Genomic DNA, 23745 nt, shown 5'->3' on the forward strand with positions numbered 1-23745 from the left:
AGTCGGGAGAGCGGCCCCTGATTACCTGTCCTCTCCTGACCCCCCGTGTTCTACAGGTGGTGAGGTTAGAGCGGTGCGGGCGGGTGAGTCAGGGGAGAGCGGCCCCTGATTACCTGTCCTCTCCTGACCTCCCCGTGTTCTGCAGGTGGTGAAGTTAGAACGGGCGGCTCCGTTCCGGCAGCTGACGGGGAAACTCTACCTGATCGACCTGGCGGGATCCGAGGATAACCGGAGGACTGGAAACCAGGGCATCCGGTGAGTGTGCGTCGGTGTCTGGGTACAGGGGGAGTGTGTGTCAGTGAGAGCAAGAGGGGTGAGGGTCCCAGTGAGAGTGAGAGCGGCGAGGGTCCCGGTGAGGGGTGAGTGTCCAGTGAGGGGCGAGGGTCCGGCGGGAGGGGCGAGGGCCAGGTGAGGGGCGAGGGTCCCAGCGAGGGGCGGGCGGGGGTCCTGGGGCGGGGGGTCCCGGGGAGGGGTCAGGGTCAGGGGGGGAGGGAGGGTAGAGGGAGGGGGGGGTGGAGGGAGGGTAGAGGGAGGGGCGGGGGGGTCCCGGGGAGAGGGGCGGGGGGGTCCCGGGGGAGAGGGGGTGGGGGTCCTGGCGGTCCTGGGGCGCCGGGGGGGGGGAGGGGCGAGGGTCCCGGCGGGTGAGGGGGCGAGGGTCCCGGCGGGTGAGGGGGCGAGGGTCCCGGCGGGTGAGGGGGCGAGGGTCCCGGCGGGTGAGGGGGCGAGGGTCCCCGGCGGGTGAGGGGGGCGGGGGACCGGGGCGAGCGGTACTGATCCTCCTCGCTTGTATTTCTCAGGTTGAAGGAAAGCGGAGCCATTAACACCTCGCTCTTTGTGCTCAGTAAAGTGGTGGATGCCTTGAACCAGGGGCTGTCCCGGATTCCCTATAGAGACAGCAAGCTGACCCGACTCCTGCAGGTAACTCTCCCTTCAGCTGCCCCTCGGCACTGACCTGCGGCCGTGTGATTACTTACCCAGTTATTGGGGCAGTCGCCGGTTAAATGGAGAGGCTGTGTTTGCACTAGAAGGGAATGTGTGTGTCGCGCCTCTCGCATTCTGTTTCTTTGTACCGTCTCCCACTCTAACTCATTCATTCCCAGGACTCCAAACTGTGGGACTCCTCCCCTCCCTCAGTCTCCAAACTGTGGGACTCCTCCCCTCCCTCAGTCTCCAAACTGTGGGACTCCCTCCCCTCCCTCAGTCTCCAAACTGTGGGACTCCCTCCCCTCCCTCAGTCTCCAAACTGTGGGACTCCCTCCCTCCCTCAGTCTCCAAACTGGGGGACTCCTCCCTCCCTCAGTCTCCAAACTGTGGGACTCCCTCCCTCCCTCAGTCTCCAAACTGTGGGACTCCCTCCCCTCCCTCAGTCTCCAAACTGTGGGACTCCCTCCACTCCCCTCCCTCCTCAGTCTCCAAACTGTGGGACTCCCTCCCCTCCCTCAGTCTCCAAACTGTGGGACTCCTCCCCTCCCTCAGTCTCCAAACTGTGGGACTCCCTCCCCTCCCTCAGTCTCCAAACTGTGGGACTCCCTCCCCTCCCTCAGTCTCCAAACTGTGGGACTCCCTCCCCTCCCTCAGTCTCCAAACTGTGGGACTCCTCCCCTCCCTCAGTCTCCAAACTGTGGGACTCCCTCCCCTCCCTCAGTCTCCAAACTGTGGGACTCCCTCCCCTCCTCAGTCTCCAAACTGTGGGACTCCCTCCCTCCCTCAGTCTCCAAACTGTGGGACTCCCTCCCCTCCCTCAGTCTCCAAACTGTGGGACTCCCTCCCCTCCTCAGTCTCCAAACTGTGGGACTCCCTCCCCTCCCTCAGTCTCCAAACTGTGGGACTCCTCCCCTCCCTCAGTCTCCAAACTGTGGACTCCCTCCCCTCCCCTCCCTCAGTCTCCAAACTGTGGACTCCTCCCTCCCCTCCCTCAGTCTCCAAACTGTGGGACTCCTCCCCTCCCCTCCCTCAGTCTCCAAACTGTGGACTCCCTCCCCTCCCCTCACTCAGCCTCCAAACTGTGGGACTCCCTCCCCTCCCCTCCCTCAGCCTCCAAACTGTGGGACTCCATCCCCTCCCCTCCCTCAGTCTCCAAACTGTGGGACTCCCTCCCCTCCCTCAGTCTCCAAACTGTGGGACTCCCTCCCCTCCCCTCCCTCAGTCTCCAAACTGTGGGACTCCCTCCCCTCCCCCGGGGGTTTGTGGGTTTCCCTACCTAGTGAACCCTACTTGGTGTCGATTAACCCCTCCTTCCTGATGTCCCTTGCCTCCACTTGACCAGTGTCTGGATTTTCTGGGGTGAGACCGGCCGTGATGTGTTGCAGTGTCTGGATTGTCTGGGGTGAGACCGGCCGTGATGTGTTGCTTTGTCTGGGGTGAGACCGGCCGTGATGTGTTGCAGTGTCTGGATTGTCTGGGGTGAGACCGGCCGTGATGTGTTGCTGTGTCTGGATTGTCTGGGGTGAGACCGGCCGTGATGTGTTGCTTTGTCTGGGGTGAGACCGGCCGTGATGTGTTGCAGTGTCTGGATTGTCTGGGGTGAGACCGGCCGTGATGTGTTGCAGTGTCTGGATTGTCTGGGGTGAGACCGGCCGTGATGTGTTGCAGTGTCTGGATTGTCTGGGGTGAGACCGGCCGTGATGTGTTGCTGTGTCTGGATTGTCTGGGGTGAGACCGGCCGTGATGTGTTGCAGTGTCTGGATTGTCTGGGGTGAGACCGGCCGTGATGTGTTGCAGTGTCTGGATTGTCTGGGGTGAGACCGGCCGTGATGTGTTGCAGTGTCTGGATTGTCTGGGGTGAGACCGGCCGTGATGTGTTGCAGTGTCTGGATTGTCTGGGGTGAGACCGGCCGTGATGTGTTGCAGTGTCTGGATTGTCTGGGGTGAGACCGGCCGTGATGTGTTGCAGTGTCTGGATTTTCTGGGGTGAGACCGGCCGTGATGTGTTGCAGTGTCTGGATTTTCTGGGGTGAGACCGGCCGTGATGTGTTGCAGTGTCTGGATTGTCTGGGGTGAGACCGGCCGTGATGTGTTGCTGTGTCTGGATTGTCTGGGGTGAGACCGGCCGTGGTGTGTTGCAGTGTCTGGATTGTCTGGGCTGAGACCGGCCGTGATGTGTTGCAGTGTCTGGATTGTCTGGGGTGAGACTGGCCGTGATGTGTAGGATTGTCTGGGGTGAGACCGGCCGTGATGTGTTGCTGTGTCTGGATTGTCTGGGCTGAGACCGGCCGTGATGTGTTGCAGTGTCTGGATTGTCTGGGGTGAGACCGGCCGTGATGTGTTGCAGTGTCTGGATTGTCTGGGGTGAGAGCGGCCGTGATGTGTTGCAGTGTCTGGATTGTCTGGGGTGAGACCGGCCGTGATGTGTTGCAGTGTCTGGATTGTCTGGGCTGAGACCGGCCGTGATGTGTTGCAGTGTCTGGATTGTCTGGGGTGAGACCGGCCGTGGTGTGTTGCAGTGTCTGGATTGTCTGGGGTGAGACCGGCTGTGATGTGTTGCTGTGTCTGGATTGTCTGGGGTGAGACCGGCCGTGATGTGTTGCAGTGTCTGGATTGTCTGGGGTGAGACCGGCCGTGATGTGTTGCTGTGTCTGGATTGTCTGGGGTGAGACCGGCCGTGATGTGTTGCAGTGTCTGGATTGTCTGGGCTGAGACCGGCCGTGATGTGTTGCAGTGTCTGGATTGTCTGGGGTGAGACCGGCCGTGATGTGTTGCAGTGTCTGGATTGTCTGGGGTGAGACCGGCTGTGATGTGTTGCTGTGTCTGGAGTGTCTGGGCTGAGACAGGCCGTGGTGTGTTGCAGTGTCTGGATTGTCTGGGGTGAGACCGGCCGTGATGTGTTGCTGTGTCTGGATTATCTGGGGTGAGACCGGCCGTGATGTGTTGCAGTGTCTGGATTGTCTGGGGTGAGACCGGCCGTGATGTGTTGCTGTGTCTGGATTGTCTGGGGTGAGACCGGCCGTGGTGTGTTGCATTGTCTGGGGTGAGACCGGCCGTGATGTGTTGCTGTGTCTGGATTGTCTGGGGTGAGACCGGCCGTGATGTGTTGCAGTGTCTGGATTGTCTGGGCTGAGACCGGCCGTGATGTGTTGCAGTGTCTGGATTGTCTGGGGTGAGACCGGCCGTGATGTGTTGCAGTGTCTGGATTGTCTGGGCTGAGACCGGCCGTGGTGTGTTGCTGTGTCTGGATTGTCTGGGCTGAGACCGGCCGTGATCTGTTGCAGTGTCTGGATTGTCTGGGGTGAGACCGGCCGTGATGTGTTGCTTTGTCTGGATTGTCTGGGGTGAGACCGGCCGTGATGTGTTGCAGTGTCTGGATTGTCTGGGGTGAGACCGGCCGTGATGTGTTGCAGTGTCTGGATTGTCTGGGTTGAGACCGGCCGTGATGTGTTGCTTTGTCTGGGGTGAGCGCGGCCGTGATGTGTTGCTGTGCCTGGATTGTCTGGGGTGAGACCGGCCGTGATGTGTTGCAGTGTCTGGATTGTCTGGGGTGAGACCGGCCGTGGTCTGTTGCTGTGTCTGGATTGTCTGGGCTGAGACCGGCCGTGGTGTGTTGCAGTGTCTGGATTGTCTGGGGTGAGACCGGCCGTGATCTGTTGCAGTGTCTGGATTGTCTGGGGTGAGACCGGCTGTGATGTGTTGCAGTGTCTGGATTGTCTGGGGTGAGACCGGCCGTGATGTGTTGCTGTGTCTGGATTGTCTGGGGTGAGACCGGCCGTGATGTGTTGCAGTGTCTGGATTGTCTGGGCTGAGACCGGCCGTGATGTGTTGCAGTGTCTGGATTGTCTGGGCTGAGACCGGCCGTGGTGTGTTGCTGTGTCTGGATTGTCTGGGGTGAGACCGGCCGTGATGTGTTGCAGTGTCTGGATTGTCTGGGCTGAGACCGGCCGTGGTGTGTTGCAGTGTCTGGATTGTCTGGGGTGAGACCGGCCGTGATGTGTTGCAGTGTCTGGATTGTCTGGGCTGAGACCGGCCGTGATGTGTTGCAGTGTCTGGATTGTCTGGGGTGAGACCGGCCGTGATGTGTTGCAGTGTCTGGATTGTCTGGGGTGAGACCGGCCGTGATGTGTTGCAGTGTCTGGATTGTCTGGGGTGAGACCGGCCGTGATGTGTTGCAGTGTCTGGATTGTCTGGGGTGAGACCGGCCGTGATGTGTTGCAGTGTCTGGATTGTCTGGGGTGAGACCGGCCGTGATGTGTTGCAGTGTCTGGATTGTCTGGGGTGAGACCGGCCGTGATGTGTTGCAGTGTCTGGATTGTCTGGGGTGAGACCGGCCGTGATGTGTTGCAGTGTCTGGATTGTCTGGGGTGAGACCGGCCGTGGTGTGTTGCATTGTCTGGATTGTCTGGGGTGAGACCGGCCGTGGTGTGTTGCATTGTCTGGATTGTCTGGGGTGAGACCGGCCGTGATGTGTTGCTGTGTCTGGATTATCTGGGGTGAGACCGGCCGTGATGTGTTGCAGTGTCTGGATTGTCTGGGGTGAGACCGGCCGTGATGTGTTGCTGTGTCTGGATTGTCTGGGGTGAGACCGGCCGTGGTGTGTTGCATTGTCTGGGGTGAGACCGGCCGTGGTGTGTTGCATTGTCTGGATTGTCTGGGGTGAGACCGGCCGTGGTGTGTTGCATTGTCTGGATTGTCTGGGGTGAGTCCGGCCGTGATGTGTTGCAGTGTCTGGATTGTCTGGGGTGAGTCCGGCCGTGATGTGTTGCAGTGTCTGGATTGTCTGGGGTGAGTCCGGCCGTGAAGTGTTGCTGTGTCTGGATTGTCTGGGGTGAGAGCGGCCGTGGTGTGTTGCAGTGTCTGGATTGTCTGGGCTGAGACCGGCCGTGATGTGTAGCTGTGTCTGGATTGTCTGGGGTGAGACCGGCCGTGGTGTGTTGCAGTGTCTGGATTGTCTGGGGTGAGACCGGCTGTGGTGTGTTGCAGTGTCTGGATTGTCTGGGGTGAGTCCGGCCGTGATGTGTTGCAGTGTCTGGATTGTCTGGGGTGAGTCCGGCCGTGAAGTGTTGCTGTGTCTGGATTGTCTGGGGTGAGAGCGGCCGTGGTGTGTTGCAGTGTCTGGATTGTCTGGGCTGAGACCGGCCGTGATGTGTAGCTGTGTCTGGATTGTCTGGGGTGAGACCGGCCGTGGTGTGTTGCAGTGTCTGGATTGTCTGGGGTGAGACCGGCTGTGGTGTGTTGCAGTGTCTGGATTGTCTGGGCTGAGACCGGCCGTGATGTGTTGCAGTGTCTGGATTGTCTGGGGTGAGACCGGCCGTGATGTGTTGCAGTGTCTGGATTGTCTGGGCTGAGACCGGCCGTGATGTGTTGCAGTGTCTGGATTGTCTGGGCTGAGACCGGCCGTGATGTGTTGCAGTGTCTGGATTGTCTGGGCCAGTCCTTTGTGTTGACTGTTCAGTGTTGTTGCTGTTGTCCAACGGCAGGACTCTCTGGGAGGGACAGCCCACAGCGTGATGATCACTAACATTGCTCCAGAGTACAAGCACTACTACAACACCCTCACCGCCCTCAACTTCGCCGCCAAGTCCAAGCTGGTCATCAATCGACCCTTCACCCAGGAAACCATCCAGCCCATAGGTGAGTGACCAGCCGGCGGGCGGGTGAGTGACCGGCCGGCGGGCGGGCGAGTGGGTGAGCGTCCGGCCCGCGAGTGAGTGAGTGAGTGAGTGAGCGTCCGGCAGGCGGGCGAGTGGGTGAGGCGTCCGGCGAGTGAGTGAGCGTCCGGCGGGCGGGCGGCCGACCCCGACTGACTGACTCGTGTTCAATAGCCGGGCGGCTGACACTCTCCTCTGCCCGACAAGGCACCGGATTTACTGAACTCTGGTCCAATTCGCCATGACAAGTGGTAACCCTAACTGCTGGTGGCTGGGCAGCTATCCCAGTCCCAAAACCGAGCAGGTACTGTACCGATCACTGCTCCCTGTCAAGGACTCAGCCCAGTTATTTGCTCCAGTCCTGGAATCATCCTGGGGCTGATCGAGGCAAGCTGGGAAACGTTTAATGTAAAAGACGCCCACCATCCTTGTTAAATGCTCTTGCTCTGTTTTCCCCCCCTGGCAAGTGAGCCTGGTTTTAGGGGCAGGCTGCGAGACACGAGCTGGGGGCCGGGGAGGAGCTATTGCCTGAAGTCTGACCGTGATTGCACCCTGGCTGCGACGTTAAATATGCCCCCGCATCCTTTCCTGGTTTAGGTGTGCAGCCTCCCAAGCGACCCCGGGAAGAGCATCAGTCGAGTTCCCAAGTGCCGGCCAAGATGTTCAAATCGGATGATTCGGAGAAAGCTGGCGGTTCCGAGGAGCTGACACTGAGGTGAGGAGAGGTGTCAGGGCGCAGTGTTCGATCCTGGCCTGTGACTCGGGGTGAGGAGAGGTGTCGGGGCGCAGTGTTCAATCCTGGCCTGTGACTCGGGGTGAGGAGAGGTGTTGGGGCGCAGTGTTCGATCCTGGCCTGTGACTCGGGGTGAGGAGAGGTGTCGGGGCGCAGTGTTCAATCCTGGCCTGTGACTCGGGGTGAGGAGAGGTGTTGGGGCGCAGTGTTCGATCCTGGCCTGTGACTCGGGTGAGGAGAGGTGTCGGGGCGCAGTGTTCAATCCGGGCCTGTGACAACCGAATCTAAAGCATCAGAGAATTGGATTGTGACTCCACCACATGACGATGTGTCAGCAGACTCCTTCCCAGGAAACGGCCCCGTGTCCGAGGGAGGGTGCTGGCAGTTCCGTGTCAAGGCACCAACGTGTGTACCTCTTGTTGGTACACATTTTGGGCCGCTCTTTGATATTTAAATGGGCTTTGTGCGAGTCACATGTTGTTTGTGAAGTGTTTCTCTGCCTGCCTTGTGAAAATTGAGTGGTCTGCCTGGAACACACTGTTCTGGGCGGTCGGTCAGCAAGAGACTGCCCCACAGGTTAATATTCGGGCCATTTGTTCCCACTGTGTGCTCAGCGTCTTCTGTTAATCTGTCTGACCATTCGAAGCTCCAGCCCACTGTCTCCTGGAGTGTTTCTGCAACTGCTTCCCAAGGTTGGGATAGGGCAGCTGAAGAGAGAGCCATAGAATGATAAAAGAAAGACTTGCATTTATATAGTGCCTTTCACGACCACCGGACGTCTCAAAGCGCTTTACAGTCAATGAAGTACTCTTGAAGTGGAGTCACTGCTGTAATGTGGGAAACGTGGCAGCCAATTTGCGCACACAGAAGATAGGAGCAGGAGTCGGCCATTCGGCCCCTCGAGCCTGCTCCGCCATTTAATGAGATCATGGCTGATCATCCAAATTCAGTACCCTGTCCCTGCCTTCTCCCCGTATCCCTTGATATCTAACTCCTTCTTGAATATATTTAATGAATTGGCCTCCACTGCCTTCTGTGGTAGAGAATTCCACAGGTTCACCACTCTGGGTGAAGAAATTCCTCCTCATCTCTGTCCTAAATGGCTTACCCCTTATCCTTAGACTGTGACCCCTGGTTCTGGACTCCCCGACCATCGGGAACATCCTTCCTGCATCTAGCCTGTCCCGTCCTGTCAGAATTTTATAAGTTTCAATGAGATCCCCTCTCATTCTTCTAAACTCCAGTGAGTACAAGCCCAATCGACCCAATCTCTCCTCATACGTCATTCCTGCCATCCCAGGTATCAGCCTGGTGAATCTTCGCTGCACTCCCTCCATGGCAAGAACATCCTTCCTCAGATAAGGCGACCAAATCTGCACACAATACTCAAGATGTGGTCTCACCAAGGCCCTGTGCAACTGCAGCAAGACATCCTTGTTCCTGTACTCGAACCCTCTCGCTACGAAGGCCAACATACCATTTGCCGCCTTAACCGCCTGCTGCACCTGCATGCTTACTTTCAGCGACTGGTGCACAGCAAGGTCCCACAAACAGCCATGTGGTAATGACCAAATAATCTGTTTTTATGTTGTTTGAGGGATAAATATTGGCCCCAGGACACCGGGGATAACTCCCCTGCTGTCCTTCAAAATAGTGCCATGGGATCTTTTACGTCCACCTGAGAGAGCAGACGGAGCCTCGGTTTAATGTCTCATCCGAAAGACGGCACCTCCGACAGTGCGGCGCTCCCTCAGTACGGCCCCTCCGACAGTGCGGCGCTCCCTCAGTACGGCCCTCCGACAGTGCGGCGCTCCCTCAGTACTGCCCCTCCGACAGTGCGGCGCTCCCTCAGTACGGCCCCTCCGACAGTGCGGCGCTCCCTCAGTACTGCCCCTCCGACAGTGCGGCGCTCCCTCAGTACGGCCCCTCCGACAGTGCGGCGCTCCCTCAGTACGGCCCCTCCGACAGTGCGGCGCTCCCTCAGTACGGCCCCTCCGACAGTGCGGCGCTCCCTCAGTACCGACCCTCCGACAGTGCGGCGCTCCCTTAGTACTGCACTGGAGAGTCAGCCTAGCTTTATGTGCTCAAGTCCCTGGAGCGGGACTGTGAACCCATAACCTTCTGACACCGAGGCGAGTGTGCTACCCACTGAGCCACAGCTGAGACAGCACAGGAGGAGGCCATTCGGCCCATTTTGCCTGTGCCGGCCCTTTGAAAGAGCTCTCCAACACGTCCCACTCCCCTGCTCTTTCCCTGTAGCCCTGCAAATCTTTTCCCTTCAAGGATTTCTCCAATTCCCTTTTGAAAGCTACTATTGAATCTGCTTCCACCGCCCTTTCAGGCAGCGCAATCCAGATCACAACAACTCTCTGCGTAAAAAAACAAAAAAAACGTTTCTTCATATCGCCTCTGGTTCATTTGCCAATCGCCTTAAATCTGTGCCCTCTGGTGAACTGGCAAAAAAACCAGAGGCGAAATTATGTGGAATTATGTCGAATATCCGGCCCAGAAACGGGGCATTCGGCCCAAGCAGGCTGGGCTGGTGTTTGGGCTCCACTCGAGCCTCCTCCCATCCCGTCTGCCTCACCTCCGCCTTTCAGCAGATCTTTCGCTTCCCGTTGCTCTCGTACTTCCCTTTTGAAAGCATCTATGCTGTTGGCCTCGGCCGCTCCCTGTGGTAGTGAGGTCCACGCCCCCCTCCGCTCGAGTACAGAAATTTCTCCTTCTATTGCTGTTGGGATTTCATCGAATCACAGAAACTTGCAGCACAGGAGGAGGCCGTTCGGCCCGTTGTGCCTCTGCTGGCTCTTGATCGGGCAGTCCCTCTCGGTCCCTCATCCCCCGCTTTCTGTCGCTAACCCTGGAACTTCCTCCTCCTCCAGCTCCCATCCGACTCCCTTTTAAAATTATTGATTGAATCAGCTCGAGCGTTCCCGAGCTCCACAACTCTCCGGGTGAAAACTTTTCTCCTGCTCTCCCCTCGAGATCTTCTGCCAATTATTCTGAATCTGTGACCTCTGGTTATTGACCCACTCGCCAGAGGAAAGAGTCTCTCTCTGTCCCTCTCTCCCTCAACTTCTCGTCATCTTGAAAACCTCTATTAGATCACCTCTTAACCTTCTCTGTTCCGAGGAGGACAGTCCTAACTCTCCCAACCTCTCCTCATAACTGAAGTCGCTCATCCCTGGTAAACCTCCTCCGCACCCTTTCTAAGGCCTTTCCTGAGGTCCGGTGCCCAAAATTGTCCCCAATACTCCAGCTGAGGCCTAACCAGTGATTTATGAGGAACGATCTTGTATTGATGGCCCCGAGTTTGAGTCTCCCACAAGTGACTCCGAGGCAACTGAACCACTTTGTTTAGAGACAGTTTCGTGTAATGGCACAGTTTCCTTCTTTCTGAAATTTCTTTTGTTGTTTTTGCTGGATTCTTGGATCTTCAGTCAACCCGCCCTGTCCAGTTAATAGCTTTAACCGCTTCTCCCATCAGCAGACTGGCGCAGTACGTGCTTCAGATGGGCTCAGATTTTGCCCTGGCACTAATGGCGTCTCCCGTTACTGAGACTTGCCCTTGCACGTTTTAGGTTTGGGGCTAAAGCGGGGAGGTGTTGTTGAGGCAGACGATCAGCCATGATCTCATTGAATGGCGGAGCAGGCTCGAAGGGCCGACTCCTGCTCCGATTTCTCATGTTCTTCAAGTGGAAACATTCTCTCCGCATCGACCCTGTCCAACCCATTCAGAATTTTATAAAGACCTCGATCAGGTCACCTCCAAGTCTTCGCTTTTCCAAAGGGAAAAGCCCCAAGCTGTTCAATCTTTCCCGATAGCTGTAATCTCTCAGTTCTGCTACCATCCTTGTAAATCTGTTTTGCGCTTTCTCCAGGGATGAGAATTTTTTTTTTTTACGCAGCGAGTTGTTGCGATTGAGTTCGAGTACAGGAACAAGGATGTCTTGCTGCAGTTGTACAGGGCCTTGGTGAGACCACACCTTGAGTATTGTGTGCAGTTTTGGTCGCCTTACCTGAGGAAGGATGTTCTTGCCATGGAGGGAGTGCAGCGAAGATTCACCAGGCTGATACCTGGGATGGCAGGAATGACTTATGAGGAGAGATTGGGTCGATTGGGCTTATACTCACTGGAGTTTAGAAGAATGAGAGGGGATCTCATTGAAACCTATAAAATTCTAACAGGACTAGATGCAGGAAGGATGTTCCCGATGGCGGGGGAGTCCAGAACCAGGGGTCACAGTCTAAGGATAAGGGGTAAACCATTTAGGACAGAGATGAGGAGGAATTTCTTCACCCAGAGAGTGGTGAACCTGTGGAATTCTCTACCACAGAGGGCAGTGGAGGCCAATTCATTAAATATATTCAAGAAGGAGTTGGATATATTTCTTAAGGCTAAAGGGATCAAGGGATATGGGGAGAAAGCAGGGACAGGGTACTGAATTTGGATGATCAGCCATGATCGCATTGAATGGCGGAGCAGGCTCGAGGGGCCGAATGGCCTACTCCTGCTCCTATCTTCTATGTTTCTATGGAATGCGCTGCCTGAAAGGGCGGTGGAAGCAGATTCAATAGTAACTGTCAAAAGGGAAATTGGATAAATACCTAAAGGGTCGAAATTGAGAGCTATGGGGGCAGAGCAGTGGGGAGTGGGACTAATTGGAGAGCTCCACCAGAGCCGGCACAAGTGCGATGGGCTGAATGGCCTCCTCATGCACTGTCTGATTTGGTTTATGGTGAGGTTGGGGGGGATGTGCGCAGATTGTAATTTGAATGTGCAGTCCCTCATTCAGTGCGTTTTCCCCTCTCTCATTTCCAGCCCTCTGCTGAAGCCGGGGGATTTCGACCCTGAGGTTTACGACTCTGATGTGATGGAACGTCTTTCCAATCTAGAGAACATGCTGAGGAAGTACGGGAAGAGTGGTCTTCCGCTGCTGGGAACTCCCAAACAGGAGCGTCTCCAGCTTCTCAAAAAACTGGAGGAGAGTAATCTACAAATACAGGTACTGGGGACTGACCCAGGTGGCGCTGCTCAGCACTGACTGAGGGAGCAACTCCCAGCCACAGGAGTGGCAAAATCAGCCAGGGTTCCTGCTCCTGATCACTGTCCAGTGACCCCTGGGTTAGAGAGAGAGGGAAATCAGCCAGGGTTCCTGCTCCTGATCACTGTCCAGTGACCCCTGGGTTAGAGAGAGAGGGAAATCAGCCAGGGTTCCTGCTCCTGATCACTGCCCAGTGAGCCCTGGGTTAGAGAGAGGGGAAATCAGCCAGGGTTCCTGCTCCTGATCATTGTCCAGTGACCCCTGGGTTAGAGAGAGAGGGAAATCAGCCAGGGTTCCTGCTCCTGATCACTGCCCAGTGAGCCCTGGGTTAGAGAGAGAGGGGGAAATCAGCCAGGGTTCCTGCTCCTGATCACTGCCCAGTGACCCCTGGGTTAGAGAGAGGAGAGAAATCAGCCAGGGTTCCTGCTCCTGATCACTGTCCAGTGACCCCTGGGTTAGAGAGAGGGGGAAATCAGCCAGGGTTCCTGCTCCTGATCACTGCCCAGTGACCCCTGGGTTAGAGAGAGGAGGGAAATCAGCCAGGGTTCCTGCTCCTGATCACTGCCCAGTGACCCCTGGGTTAGCGAGAGAGGGAAATCAGCCAGGGTTCCTGCTCCTGATCACTGTCCAGTGACCCCTGGGTTAGAGAGAGGGGAAATCAGCCAGGGTTCCTGCTCCTGATCACTGCCCAGTGACCCCTGGGTTAGAGAGAGGGGAAAATCAGCCAGGGTTCCTGCTCCTGATCACTGCCCAGTGACCCCTGGGTTAGAGAGAGGGGAAATCAGCCCGGGTTCCAGCTCCTGATCACTGCCCAGTGACCCCTGGGTTAGAGAGAGGGGAAATCAGCCCGGGTTCCTGCTCCTGATCACTGTCCAGTGACCCCTGGGTTAGAGAGAGAGGGAAATCAGCCCGGGTTCCAGCTCCTGATCACTATCCAGTGACCTAGAGAGAGGGGGAACCATCCAGGGTTCATGCTCCTGATCATTGTCCAGTGACCCATGGGTTAGAGAGAGGGGAAATCAGCCAGGGTTCCTGCTCCTGATCACTGTCCAGTGAGCCCTGGGTTAGAGAGAGGGGAAATCAGCCAGGGTTCCTGCTCCTGATCACAGTCCAGTGACCCCTGGGTTAGAGAGAGGGGAAATCAGCCAGGGTTCCTGCTCCTGATCACTGCCCAGTGACCCATGGGTTAGAGAGAGGGGAAATCAGCCAGGGTTCCTGCTCCTGATCACAGTCCAGTGACCCCTGGGTTAGAGAGAGAGGGAAATCAGCCTGGGTTCCTGCTCCTGATCACTGCCCAGTGACCCCTGGGTTAGAGAGAGAGGAAATCAGCCAGGGTTCCTGCTCCTGATCACTGCCCAGTGACCCCTGGGTTAGAGAGAGGGGAAATCAGCCAGGGTTCCTGCTCCTGATCACTGCCCAGTGACCCCTGGGTTAGAGAGAGGGGAAATCAGCCAGGGTTCCTGCTCCTGATCACTATCCAGTGACCCCTGGGTTAGAGAGAGGGGAAATCAGCCAGGGTTCCTGCTCCTGATCACTGCCCAGTGACCCTTGGGTTAGAGAGAGGGGAAATCAGCCAGGGTTCCTGCTCCTGATCACTGCCCAGTGACCCTTGGGTTAGAGAGAGGGGGGAAATCAGCCAGGGTTCCTGCTCCTGATCACTGCCCAGTGACCCTTGGGTTAGAGAGAGGGGAAATCAGCCAGGGTTCCTGCTCCTGATCACTGCCCAGTGACCCCTGGGTTAGAGAGAGAGGGGAAATCAGCCTGGGTTCCTGCTCCTGATCACTGCCTAGTGACCCCTGGGTTAGAGAGAGAGGAAATCAGACAGGGTTCCTGCTCCTGATCACAGTCCAGTGACCCCTGGGTTAGAGAGAGGGGAAATCAGCCAGGGTTCCTGCTCCTGATCACTGCCCAGTGACCCTTGGGTTAGAGAGAGGGGGGAAATCAGCCAGGGTTCCTGCTCCTGATCACTGCCCAGTGACCCCTGGGTTAGAGAGAGGGGAAATCAGCCAGGGTTCCTGCTCCTGATCACTGCCCAGTGACCCCTGGGTTAGAGAGAGAGGGGAAATCAGCCTGGGTTCCTGCTCCTGATCACTGCCTAGTGACCCCTGGGTTAGAGAGAGAGGAAATCAGACAGGGTTCCTGCTCCTGATCACAGTCCAGTGACCCCTGGGTTAGAGAGAGGAGGGAATCACTGCGTCAGTCCCAGACCCAATAGGATTGTAAACTGAAATAACAACAGAAAATGCTGGAAATACTCAGCAGGCCAGGCAGCATCCGTGGAGAGAGAAACAGAGTTAATGTTTCAGGTCTGGGACCCTTCATCAGAACTGGAAAAAGCTGGAGATGTAACAGATATTAAGCAGGTGCAGAGACAGGGGGGGGTGGGGGTTAGGAGGGGAGGAAGGAATTGAAAGAACCTCCTGTACTTTTGTAAGAGGCAGGAAAGATAAAATGTTGCAAATGGGAATGGCAAAAATCATACTGCATGAAAAATGGGGGCAGGGATAATTATCTGAAATTGTTGAACTCAATGTTGAGTCCGGCAGGCTGCAAAGTGCCCAATCGAAAGATGAGGTGCTGTTCCTCGAGCTTACGTTGAGCTTCATTGGAACAATGCAATAGCCCGAGGACAGAGAGATCAGAGTGGGAGTGAAGCGGTGAATTAAAGTGACAGGCGACCGGAAGCTCAGGGTCACCCGTACAGACTGAACGGAGGTGTTCCGCAAAGCGGTCGCCCAATCTGTGTTTGGTCTCCCCAATGTAGAGGAGACCACATCGTGAGCAGCGAATACAGTGTACTAGATTGCAAGAAATACAAGTGAATCGCTGTTTCATCTGGAAGGGGGTATTTGGGGCCCTGGACAGTGGGAAGGGGGGAGGTGAAAGGGCAGGTGTTGCATCTCCTGCGCTTGCATGGGAAGGTGCCGGGCGAAGGGGAAGGGGTGTTGGGGGTGATAGAGGAGTGGACCAGGGTGTCGCGGAGGGAGCGGTCCCTGCGGAATGCTGAAAGGGGAGGGGAGGGGAAGATGTGTTTGGTGGTGGGATCACTTTGGAGGTGGCGGAAATGGCGGAGGATGATCCGTTGAATGTGGAGGCTGGTGGGGTGAAAGGTGAGGACAAGGGGAACCCTATCGTGGTTCTGGGAGGGAGGGGAAGGGGTGAGAACAGAAGTGCGGGAGATAGAATGGACACGGTCAAGGGCCGTGTCAACCACGGTAGAGGGGAATCCTCGGTTGAGGAAAAAGGAAGACATGTCGGAAGCACTGGTATGGAAGGTGGCATCGTCGGGACAGACGCGACGGAGAAACTGGGAGAATGGAATAGAGTCATTGCAGGAAGCGGGATGGGAGGAAGTGTAGTCCAGGTAGCTGGGAGTCGGTGGGCTTGTAGTGGATGTTTGTCAAAAGCCGATCGCCAGAAATGGAGATGGAGAAGTCGAGGAAGGGAAGAGTCGGAGATGGACCATGTGACGGTGAGGGAAGGGTGGAAATTGGAAGTGAAGTGAATGAAATTGTCTAGTTCAGGGCGAGAGCAGGAAACGGCACCGATACAGTCATCGATGTACCGGAAAAAGAGGTGAGGGAGGGGACCTGAGTAGGACTGGAACATAGATTGTTCCACATATCCCACGAAAAGGCAGGCGTAGCTAGGGCCCATGCGGGTTCCCATAGCAACACCTTTAATTTGGAGGAAGTGAGTGGAGTCAAAGGAGAAGTTGTTCAATGTGAGAACAAGTTCAGCCAGGCGGAGGAGGGTGGTGGTGGATGGGGACTGGTCGGGCCTCTGTTCAAGGAAGAAGTGGAGCGCCCGAAGGCATCCTCCGCCATTTCCGCCACCTCCAACGTGATCCCACCACCAAACACATCTTCCCCTCCCCTCCCCTTTCAGCATTCCGAAGGGACCGCTCCCTCCGCGATACCCTGGTCCACTCCTCTATCACCCCCAACAGCCCTGCTCCTTCACCCGGCACCTTCCCGTGCAAGCGCAGGAGATGCAACACCTGCCCCTATACTTCCCCCCCCTTCCCACTGTCCAGGGCCCCAAACACCCCTTCCTAGGTGAACCAGCGATTTACTTGTACTTCTTGCAATCTAGTATACTGTATTCGCTGCTCACGATGTGGTCTCCTCTACATTGGGGAGACCAAACGCAGATTGGGCGACCGCTTTGCGGAACGCCTCCGTTCAGTCCGTACGGATGACCCTGAGCTTCCGGTCGCCTGTCACTTTAATTCACCGCTTCACTCCCACTCTGATCTCTCTGTCCTCGGCCTATTACATTGTTCCAATGAAGCTCAACGTAAGCTCGAGGAACAGCACCTCATCTTTCGATTGGGCACTTTGCAGCCTGCCGGACTCAACATTGAGTTCAACAATTTCAGACAATTATTCCTGCCCCCATTTTTCATGCAGTATGATTTTTGCCATTCCCATTTGCAACATTTTATCTTTCCTGCCTCTTACAAAAGTACAGGATGTTCTTTCTACTCCTTCCTCCCCCCCTAACCCCGCCCCCTGTCTCTGCACCTGCTTAATATCTGTTACATCTCCAGCTTTTTCCAGTTCTGATGAAGGGTCCCAGACCTGAAACGTTAACTCTGTTTCTCTCTCCACGGATGCTGCCTGGCCTGCTGAGTATTTCCAGCATTTTCTGTTGTTTCAGATTTCCAACATCCGCAGTATTTTGCTATTATAATAGGATTGTAAACTGTCTGTGTTTTTGGTTAGAAACTGCAGCAGAGACAAAAGGAGCTGGAGAGAGCTATTGGGGCCCAGGCGACTGCAGCAGACGAGGCTGAGAGCAGCAGCGTACTGTTCAAGAACGCTCGCCTACCAACCTTGCGCAAAACCTCAGTGGCCAAGAACAGGAAGCAGGCCATTGTTACACCACTGCAGCGTAAGTAATGTGGTTGAGGCATTCTCGGTGACACAGGAACAGGAGGAGGCCTGTTCAGCCCCCTCGAGCCAGTTACACAGGAACAGGAGGAGGCCTGTTCAGCCTCCTCGAGCCTGTTACACAGGAACAGGAGGAGGCCCGTTCAGCCCCTCGAGCCTGTTACACAGGAACAGGAGGAGGCCCATTCAGCCCCTCGAGCCTGTTACACGGGAACAGGAGCAGCCCATTCAGCCCCTCGAGCCTGTTACACAGGAACAGGAGGAGGCCCGTTCAGCCTCCTCGAGCCTGTTACACAGGAACAGGAGGAGGCCCGTTCAGCCCCTCGAGCCTGTTACACAGGAACAGGAGGAGGCCCATTCAGCCCCTCGAGCCTGTTACACAGGAACAGGAGGAGGCCCATTCAGCCCCTCGAGCCTGTTACACGGGAACAGGAGCAGCCCATTCAGCCCCTCGAGCCTGTTACACGGGAACAGGAGGAGGCCCATTCAGCCCCTCGAGCCTGTTACACGGGAACAGGAGGAGGCCCATTCAGCCCCTCGAGCCTGTTACACGGGAACAGGAGCAGCCCATTCAGCCCCTCGAGCCTGTTACACAGGAACAGGAGGAGGCCCATTCAGCCCCTCGAGCCTGTTACACAGGAACAGGAGGAGGCCCATTCAGCCCCTCGAGCCTGTTACACGGGAACAGGAGGAGGCCTGTTCAGCCCCTCGAGCCTGTTACACAGGAACAGGAGGAGGCCCGTTCAGCCCCTCGAGCCTGTTACACAGGAACAGGAGGAGGCCCATTCAGCCCCTCGAGCCTGTTACACAGGAACAGGAGGAGGCCCATTCAGCCCCTCGAGCCTGTTACACAGGAACAGGAGGAGGCCCATTCAGCCTCCTCGAGCCTGTTACACAGGAACAGGAGGAGGCCCATTCAGCCCCTCGAGCCTGTTACACAGGAACAGGAGGAGGCCCATTCAGCCCCTCGAGCCTGTTGCACAGGAACAGGAGGAGGCCATTCAGCCCCTCGAGCCTGTTACACAGGAACAGGAGGAGGCCGTTCAGCCCCTCGAGCCTGTTACACAGGAACAGAAAGAGGCCCATTCAGCCCCTCGAGCCTGTTACACAGGAACAGGAGGAGGCCCATTCAGCCCCTCGAGCCTGTTACACAGGAACAGGAGGAGGCCATTCAGCCCCTCGAGTCTGTTACACAGGAACGGGAGGAGGCCCATTCAGCCCCTCGAGCCTGTTACACAGGAACAGGAGGAGGCCCATTCAGCCCCTCGAGCCTGTTACACAGGAACAGAAAGAGGCCGTTCAGCCCCTCGAGCCTGTTACACAGGAACAGGAGGAGGCCCATTCAGCCCCTCGAGCCTGTTACACAGGAACAGAAAGAGGCCGTTCAGCCCCTCGAGCCTGTTACACAGGAACAGAAAGAGGCCGTTCAGCCCCTCGAGCCTGCTCCTTTATTCAATATGATCATGGCTGATCTGATCATCGACCTCAACTCCACTTTCCTGCCCGCTCCCCATAATCCTTGACTCCCCTGTAGTTGAAACATCTGTCAATCTCCACCTTGAATATATTCAGCGACTCCGCCTCCACAGCTCTCCGGGGTAGAGAATTCCAAAGATTCACGACCCTCCGAGAGAAGAAATTCCTCCTCATCTCCGTCTTAAATGGGCGACCCCTTATCCTGAAACAATGCCCCCTAGTTCTAGATTCCCCCACGAGGGGAAACATCCTCTCAGCATCTACCCTGTCAATCCCCCTCAGAATCTTATGTTTCAATAAGATCCCCTCTCATTCTTCTAAACTCCAATGAGTATAGGCCCAACCTGCTCAACCTTTCCTCGTAAGACAACCCTTTCATCTCAGGAATCAATCTAGTGAACCTTCTCTGAACTACCTCCAATGCAAGTATATCTCTCCTTAAATATGGAGACCAAAACTGTACGCAGTACTCCAGGTGCGGTCTCGCCAACGCCCTGTACAGTGGTAGCAAGACTTCCCTACTTTTATACTCCATCCCCCTTGCAATAAAGGCCAACATGCCATTAGCCTTCCTAATTACTTGCTGTACCTGCATGCTAACTCTGTGTTTCATGTCCGAGGACCCCCAGATCCCTCTGTACCGCAGCATTTTGTAGAGTCTCTCCATTTAAATAATAATTTGCTTTTTCATTCTTCCTTCCAAAGTGGATAACCTCACATTTTCCCACATTATACTCCATCTGCCAAATGTTTGTCCACTCACTTAACCTCTCCATATCCCTTTGCAGACTCTGTGTCCTCCTCACAACTTGCTAACCCACCTATCTTTGTATCATCCGCAAATTTGGCTACATTACACTCGGTCCCTTCATCCCAGTCATTAATATAGATTGTGAATAGTTGAGGCCCCCGCACTGATCCCTGTGGCACCCCACTAGTTACTGAAGTACGTGGTGTCCGCTTGACCACCAGCCACAGTGTCCGAGTTGGGACTGAGAACTGAATTGATAGGTGAGTCGCGGGTTCCGCCCGGCGTCTCGTTACTGTTTTGGGCTGGGATTGCGGGGAATGCCCCCCCCACTCCGACGGAACTGACTGCATGTCCCCAAACCATTGCAGGTCTCGACAACTGCGACTTGCTTAAGCCGGGGAACGTGATCGTGGTGAAGAGGAGAGAGAAGCGGCAGATGCGGGTGAGTGTTGGTGTTTGGGCGAGGCCGGCGTCGCTGGCCAGCCCCGAGGAGGGGCCGCGGTGAATCGCTGCGGACCACCGATGGCCTGCCGGTCCTGTCAGTTGGGTGTGGGACTGGAGTCACCTGTAGGCCCAGAGTGGGCAAGTGTAGGCGTTTTTTTTTACACTCTTAACCCAGATCCTGCCGCTGGTCGCCAAGAGATGTAAGTGGTTTTTGATCCTAGCCCAATTGCTAGACGGACGGTTCGAATCGCCCCGCCTTACGAAAGTTCTATACCCGGGAATTATTATTCAGAGTGCAAATAAAATAAGTCACGGACAGGAATGCTTCGATGAAAAATCAAACTTTTATTTATTTGGCCTAACATACACCGGCTAAAACATGCACTACTAAACAAAATCACTGTCTCTGTGGAGAATAAAATCCAGATTACAATCAACATACATACAGTACAAAACTGTGGACTATAACCAGCAGTAATTCCCTTGTTGCTATGGTGGATTCTAATTCCACCCCTACCAACGAATTACCCAGTCGCATAAACCCCTTCGCCTGGCTGAACCAAACGAAGCTCCCACCCTCGGAATAGCCCAAAAGCTTCACTTCTGAGAGACTATGCTTACCCCCACACGGGGTCGGTTTCGATCGCTCCGCTCGTCGGCTTCTCTGGTACTACTTGTCTTGGAGCAGGAGAGAGAGAATGGTGGAAAAGAGTCTATCTTTATAGTCGTCTGCCTGCCCCTTTTCCCACCAATCTTTTAAAATCCATTTGCTTCTGAGCAGTCCGGTGTTTATTCTGTGATGGGTCATCCTCGGACCCATGCGTATTGGGTTAATGGCCCTAAGTCTGGGACATATCTTTCGGTCTTTGTGTTGGGGAAAAACTGGCTCCTCTTCGGCTGGCTGAGGCCAGTGGGTTCATTGTTCTGCTTCTCTTCTGAGATGGAGGTGAGAAGTGCTTTGTATATTAGTGGTTTTTCTAATCGGGTTCAATGGCCCCCTTCCTTTTTTCCAGGACTGTCGGGCGAACCCATACATGATGGACAGTTCTTCTGTCACAGCCAACTGCCATGCGTTCTCTGGCGTTTTAACAAACCAGTCTTTCACTTATCTGCACAGGGTGATCCCATAACAGGGAAAATACCCTCCGCAAAATCCCATAAAGTCCACAAAAATTTTTCCCGACTAAGTCCATTCTTCAGAGACTTTGCGATCTCTTCAGCAAGGGGGGGTGGGGGAATGTGTGATCAGACTGGGTGGGGGTGGGGGGAATGTGTGATCAGACTGGGTGGGGGTGGGGGGAATGTGTGATCAGACTGGGTGGGGGTGGGGGGAATGTGTGATCAGACTGGGTGGGGGTGGGGGGAATGTGTGATCAGACTGGGTGGGGGTGGGGGGAATGTGTGATCAGACTGGGTGGGGGTGGGGGGAATGTGTGATCAGACTGGGTGGGGGTGGGGGGAATGTGTGATCAGACTGGGTGGGGGAGGAGAGAGATGTGTGATCAGACTGGGGGGAATGTGTGATCAGACTGGGTGGAATGTGCGATCAGACTGGGGGGAATGTGCGATCAGACTGGGGGGAATGTGTGATCAGACTGGGGGGAATGTGTGATCAGACTGGGGGGAATGTGTGATCAGACTGGGGGGAATGTGTGATCAGACTGGGGGGAATGTGTGATCAGACTGGGGGGAATGTGTGATCAGACTGGGGGGAATGTGCGATCAGACTGGGGGGAATGTGTGATCAGACTGGGGGGAATGTGCGATCAGACTGGGGGGAATGTGCGATCAGACTGGGGGGGAATGTGCGATCAGACTGGGGGGGAATGTGCGATCAGACTGGGGGGGAATGTGCGATCAGACTGGGGGGAATGTGTGATCAGACTGGGTGGGGGTGGGGGGGAATGTGCGATCAGACTGGGGGAATGTGCGATCAGACTGGGGGAATGTGCGATCAGACTGGGTGGGGGGAATGTGATCAGACTGGGGGGAATGTGTGATCAGACTGGGGGGAATGTGTGATCAGACTGGGGGGAATGTGTGATCAGACTGGGGGGAATGTGTGATCAGACTGGGGGGAATGTGTGATCAGACTGGGGGGAATGTGTGATCAGACTGGGGGGAATGTGTGATCAGACTGGGGGGGAATGTGTGATCAGACTGGGGGGAATGTGTGATCAGACTGGGGGGAATGTGCGATCAGACTGGGTGGGGGGAATGTGATCAGACTGGGGGAATGTGTGATCAGACTGGGGGGAATGTGTGATCAGACTGGGGGGAATGTGTGATCAGACTGGGGGGAATGTGTGATCAGACTGGGGGGAATGTGCGATCAGACTGGGGGGAATGTGCGATCAGACTGGGGGGAATGTGCGATCAGACTGGGGGGAATGTGCGATCAGACTGGGGGGAATGTGCGATCAGACTGGGGGGAATGTGCGATCAGACTGGGGGGAATGTGCGATCAGACTGGGGGGAATGTGCGATCAGACTGGGGGGAATGTGCGATCAGACTGGGGGGAATGTGCGATCAGACTGGGGGGAATGTGCGATCAGACTGGGGGGAATGTGCGATCAGACTGGGGGGAATGTGCGATCAGACTGGGTGGGGGGAATGTGATCAGACTGGGGGAATGTGTGATCAGACTGGGGGGAATGTGTGATCAGACTGGGGGAATGTGCGATCAGACTGGGTGGGGGGAATGTGCGATCAGACTGGGGGGAATGTGCGATCAGACTGGGGGGAATGTGCGATCAGACTGGGGGGAATGTGCGATCAGACTGGGGGGAATGTGTGATCAGACTGGGGGAATGTGTGATCAGACTGGGGGGGAATGTGCGATCAGACTGGGTGGGGGGAATGTGTGATCAGACTGGGGGGAATGTGTGATCAGACTGGGGGAATGTGTGATCAGACTGGGGGGGAATGTGCGATCAGACTGGGGGGAATGTGCGATCAGACTGGGGGGAATGTGCGATCAGACTGGGGGGGAATGTGCGATCAGACTGGGGGTATGTGCGATCAGACTGGGGGGGGGAATGTGCGATCAGACTGGGGGGAATGTGCGATCAGACTGGGGGGAATGTGCGATCAGACTGGGGGGAATGTGCGATCAGACTGGGGGGAATGTGCGATCAGACTGGGGGGAATGTGCGATCAGACTGGGGGGAATGTGCGATCAGACTGGGGGGAATGTGCGATCAGACTGGGTGGGGGGAATGTGATCAGACTGGGTGGGGGGAATGTGTGATCAGACTGGGTGGGGGGAATGTGATCAGACTGGGGGGAATGTGTGATCAGACTGGGGGGAATGTGTGATCAGACTGGGGGGAATGTGTGATCAGACTGGGGGGGAATGTGTGATCAGACTGGGGGGAATGTGTGATCAGACTGGGGGAATGTGTGATCAGACTGGGGGAATGTGTGATCAGACTGGGGGGAATGTGATCAGACTGGGGGGAATGTGTGATCAGACTGGGGGGAATGTGTGATCAGACTGGGGGGAATGTGTGATCAGACTGGGGGGAATGTGTGATCAGACTGGGGGGAATGTGTGATCAGACTGGGGGGAATGTGTGATCAGACTGGGGGGGAATCTGTGATCAGACTGGGTGGGGGGAATGTGTGATCAGACTGGGGGGAATGTGTGATCAGACTGGGGGGGAATCTGTGATCAGACTGGGTGGGGGGAATGTGTGATCAGACTGGGGGGAATCTGTGATCAGACTGGGTGGGGGGAATGTGTGATCAGACTGGGGGGAATGTGTGATCAGACTGGGGGGGGGGGAATGTGTGATCAGACTGGGGGGGAACGTGTGATCA

At 55.9% G+C, this 23745-nt stretch overlaps 1 protein-coding gene across 1 annotated transcript in view; it reads left to right on the forward strand.

The window, feature by feature from the left end:
* The window catches only part of LOC147094615 (kinesin-like protein KIF22), a 73352-nt gene that overhangs the window by 42411 nt on the left and 7196 nt on the right, over positions 1–23745 (forward strand). Inside the window, exons 7-12 of the mRNA XM_085974450.1 lie at positions 798–918; positions 6408–6561; positions 7176–7293; positions 12134–12317; positions 17084–17252; positions 19847–19920. Coding sequence (XP_085830576.1) covers positions 798–918; positions 6408–6561; positions 7176–7293; positions 12134–12317; positions 17084–17252; positions 19847–19920 — 820 coding nt within the window. The remainder of the gene's footprint in view (positions 1–797; positions 919–6407; positions 6562–7175; positions 7294–12133; positions 12318–17083; positions 17253–19846; positions 19921–23745) is intronic.

The sequence above is a fragment of the Somniosus microcephalus genome, unplaced genomic scaffold (genome assembly GCF_052327205.1).
Source record: "Somniosus microcephalus isolate GS21.2 unplaced genomic scaffold, FLI_Smic_1.0 unresolved_chr1, whole genome shotgun sequence".
In the NCBI taxonomy this organism is placed as follows: Eukaryota; Metazoa; Chordata; class Chondrichthyes; order Squaliformes; family Somniosidae; genus Somniosus; species Somniosus microcephalus.